The sequence below is a fragment of the Etheostoma cragini genome, chromosome 22 (genome assembly GCF_013103735.1).
Source record: "Etheostoma cragini isolate CJK2018 chromosome 22, CSU_Ecrag_1.0, whole genome shotgun sequence".
NCBI lineage: Eukaryota > Metazoa > Chordata > Actinopteri > Perciformes > Percidae > Etheostoma > Etheostoma cragini.
In genome coordinates, this window is record NC_048428.1 from 1,447,412 (window position 1) to 1,450,925 (window position 3,514).

General features: G+C 45.4%; 1 protein-coding gene across 1 annotated transcript in view; it reads left to right on the top strand.

The window, feature by feature from the left end:
* Window positions 1-3,514, top strand: part of reck (reversion-inducing-cysteine-rich protein with kazal motifs) — a 38,187-nt gene that overhangs the window by 15,827 nt on the left and 18,846 nt on the right. The window contains exons 5-9 of the mRNA XM_034862202.1: window positions 1,344-1,429; window positions 1,524-1,571; window positions 2,019-2,052; window positions 2,614-2,811; window positions 3,348-3,511. Of these exons, the coding sequence (XP_034718093.1) occupies window positions 1,344-1,429; window positions 1,524-1,571; window positions 2,019-2,052; window positions 2,614-2,811; window positions 3,348-3,511 (530 nt within the window). The remainder of the gene's footprint in view (window positions 1-1,343; window positions 1,430-1,523; window positions 1,572-2,018; window positions 2,053-2,613; window positions 2,812-3,347; window positions 3,512-3,514) is intronic.

A 3,514-nucleotide genomic window follows, 5' to 3' on the forward strand; every position in this document is an offset into this window, starting at 1 on the left:
TGAATGTGTCATTACTATTTGTTGACATGTTAGCCCTGTCAGCTTTATGAGACACGGCAGTTGTGTCTGGAAGCACTCCTGACTGAGTGCTCATGGATCTATTTTCTTCTCTATAAGTCACAAGGAGATGCCTTGCCTGTGGAAAAGACATGAAACATAGCATTTGAGCAGAGCTGTATCTACTGTGTGTATCTGGTTGCATGAGAAGAACTGGCAGCAGTGAAGCTGTAACAGCTGGGAGGAGAGTTGGCACTGACCAGAGCACAGAACAGGCGACGGATCAAAGGCCTAAGTCCTGCTGCCTGTGCTTGGAACAAATCTACCTGTCAGAAGCCTAATAGCCTCCAGATGGAAGCTTTTGTTATTCTTACCTTTTCAGCCTCTGAACACTGGCGTCCACATAGCCTCAGGACCCTCCCTCATTCATGGGTTCTCTGATCTTCACTGCGTTCCAGCTGCTTTTAGCGATTTTAAATCCTCCATGTGCCAAATTCAATCAACTATCTTTATTTTCCAGAATATCTTCATCAACTCCTGCAACTTGCTGTGGGACTTGTTGGAACTCTACATTAACACAATGAATAGTGATACTGCACAAAATCCACCGCTTGGTATCTGTTGGTACAACAAAAGAGAGATGGAAGATAATATTTGGACAACCGCTCTGGATGTTATCAGCTGATTGAACCCATTGTTAGCACTACCATACATATGAGGCTGCAAGCCCTACTCTGCCTCCTAGTTGGCTCACAAGGCCATTATCAGCTATTGGAAAGCTGGATCAGCCATCTGGGTCAATAACCGACACTCAGAGCAACTGCTGGACTGCAGTGTTGTAAGATGGCGAGGCGGGTCGGGTGGATGGGTCAAACACTCAGTGGACTTTCACCTAGGAGACAGGCGTTTGTGTCCTGTGAAGCGAAATGTCAACCTTAAAGTTATGTAGGCTTCATAAGGTAACTTTCATGCAATGAGGCCAGCGGTGGTGAAGACTACTCCCATGACCCCACGCTACGTCATACACGTCCGAGTGCACGTTTAGCTGTGATTGGTCAGTAACTTAAAGGGGGGGTCTGAAGATTAATCACTGGCAGCAGAAGCAGGAACAACTCTAATCCCCACAGAAACTGCCTGAATAAAAATCTACCAAGTCATATTGGCAACAGACAGATGAAAAAGAAAGGACCATGTAAAGAAGAAGAAAAGAAGTTTCACCATGAACAACAATACATACTATATCTAGATTTTATTGAAGGCCAATATTGTGTGATAAATGAACCAGCCTCCACAAACTGTTCCCCTAGCACATGATTAATGGTGTGTGCTGTTTGGTTTGTGTCCAGGAGTATCCAGGAAGTCCGATGGCTGGGTGGGGCTGGGCTGCTGTGAGCTGGCTATCTCCGCTGAGTGTCGCAGGGAATGCAGACAGGTGGGATAACAGGAGTACCTTTCTTTTGGCTCAGACCTTCAGCTTGTAATGTTTTCCCTTCTGGTTTCATGATTTCCTTTCCTCTTCCTTAAAGGCATCATCTAAGAATGACATATCAAAAGTCTGCAAAAAAGTCACAGAGGTAAGTCCAATCACATGATTTCAGCTGCAGCTTCTTGTGATAATGATTAAAAGAGCCGATTCCTGTTTTAACCCAAGTTCTCTCGTAGTGACATGACCTGATAAGAATGAAATAAAAAGATAGATTGCTACTGCTATTCCTAATAACTCTACTACTACTACCAATTGCACTTGTAGTGCTACTGCTGTGAAACACATACCATACTAATAGTAACCTTTACATTTACATACAACAGCATTGTATAAAAGAAGACTGTAAACGATACTGTAAATACATAAATAAATAGAAGAAGACAAGAACATATTTATCTACCTATAGAACAGGGATTCCAAAGCTGAGAATTATGCACCATGGTCCTAACATGGTCCCTGTGGGGGACAGGGCTCTGCCAGCTTTCAGTTAGTCACTGGAAACAGCTTCACCACCGCTTATCTCTTCTCCTTCTAGAACCCCCTCTACGGCTGCATCACCAAAAATGAAAGTAAGTTGTTCCTCGCACAGACACACTCACACTCTCATATCTGCTTCCAGCCATTAAAAATACATACACACCACTATCTTCTCAGACCAATAGATGGGCTTGCTTCTTTCTCTTTCTGTGAATACACAACATACACACACACACACACACACACACACACACACACACACTCACAGACACACACACACACAGAGCAGAGCAGAGTTGGCAGGATGTGAACTCAGTAACTTCCTGATGAGCAGTCTCATGTATGGTTAGTGTCAGCTTCAGACAGATCGATCCCACCTGAGGAGTGTTTGTATCTGCCACTGAGTATGTGTCCAGCCATTGTACTCAGGACCAAACAGTCAATCAATGGTCAATCAGATGTATTTTGATCATAACGTGTCAATGCTTTGGCTTCAGGTTGTTGACCACAGACACCAATCTGTAAACAGTTTTTAGGGTAATATTAATATTCATCCGTGAGTGTCTCAAGCTTTTAATTGGTATTGGTATTACATTTTTTGTTACATCTGTGTGTGTGTGTGTGTGTGTGTGTGTGTGTGTGTGTTCCTGCAGTGGGCTCCACCTGCTGCAGCTATGCAGGGCGTCACACCACCTGCAGGGAGTACTGCCAGGCCATCTTCAGGACCGACTCGACCCCCACCGTGTCCCAGATCAACGCTGTCAAAGAGTACTGTCAGAGTCACAGCGCTCAGCTGCTCAGCTGCGTCAGCAACTTCACCAAGTCCTACCCCATACGCAGCCCCATTGACAGTAAGGGTCTCTGTTGGTCCAACACACACCTCACACATACATGCACAGTATCGCTGCCTTCCTTCTAGCTGCTCAAAACATTAACCACTCAACTGATTGTGGATTGTGGACAGTAAAAACATCTCCAGTGTTTATGATAGTATTTATTGGAAGTCATATCTGTTTGCCTGTGGTGTGGAGCATTCATTCAGACATCCTACACATCCTTTTTCATACCATATTGTGTCAGTCCATCTGTGATCAACCCTGTGGACCCATTCACCTCACAGAAACAGCACCTGGGAGCCTGCTACTGAAAACCCTGCTTAGCTGTCCCCATGGAACTAATGTTTGCTAACTTTCTGAACTTTGTCACAAGTACCTGACACAAACAGATATTTCTCTTAACGCCTCAGACATTGTAAGTCAGTCCTTTATTCAGTGACCACGAGCAGACCTGTAGAGACTGTTTGCAGTGGCTGACATTGGTCAACTCTTCTAAGCCTTGTTTGGTGGGGGGAGCCATACATATCTGATGGAGTACACTTTGCTCACAGGTCTGTACTGCTGTGACCGGGCAGAGGCTACCCACTGCCAGGAGGCGTGCCGGCGAATCCTTCGCACCATGAGCACCGAACATGAGATCATGGAGGGTTTGATCGATGAGTGTGGCTCCCAGCCTCTCCCTCAGGAACCCATGTGGCAGTGCTTCCTGGGCAGCGCC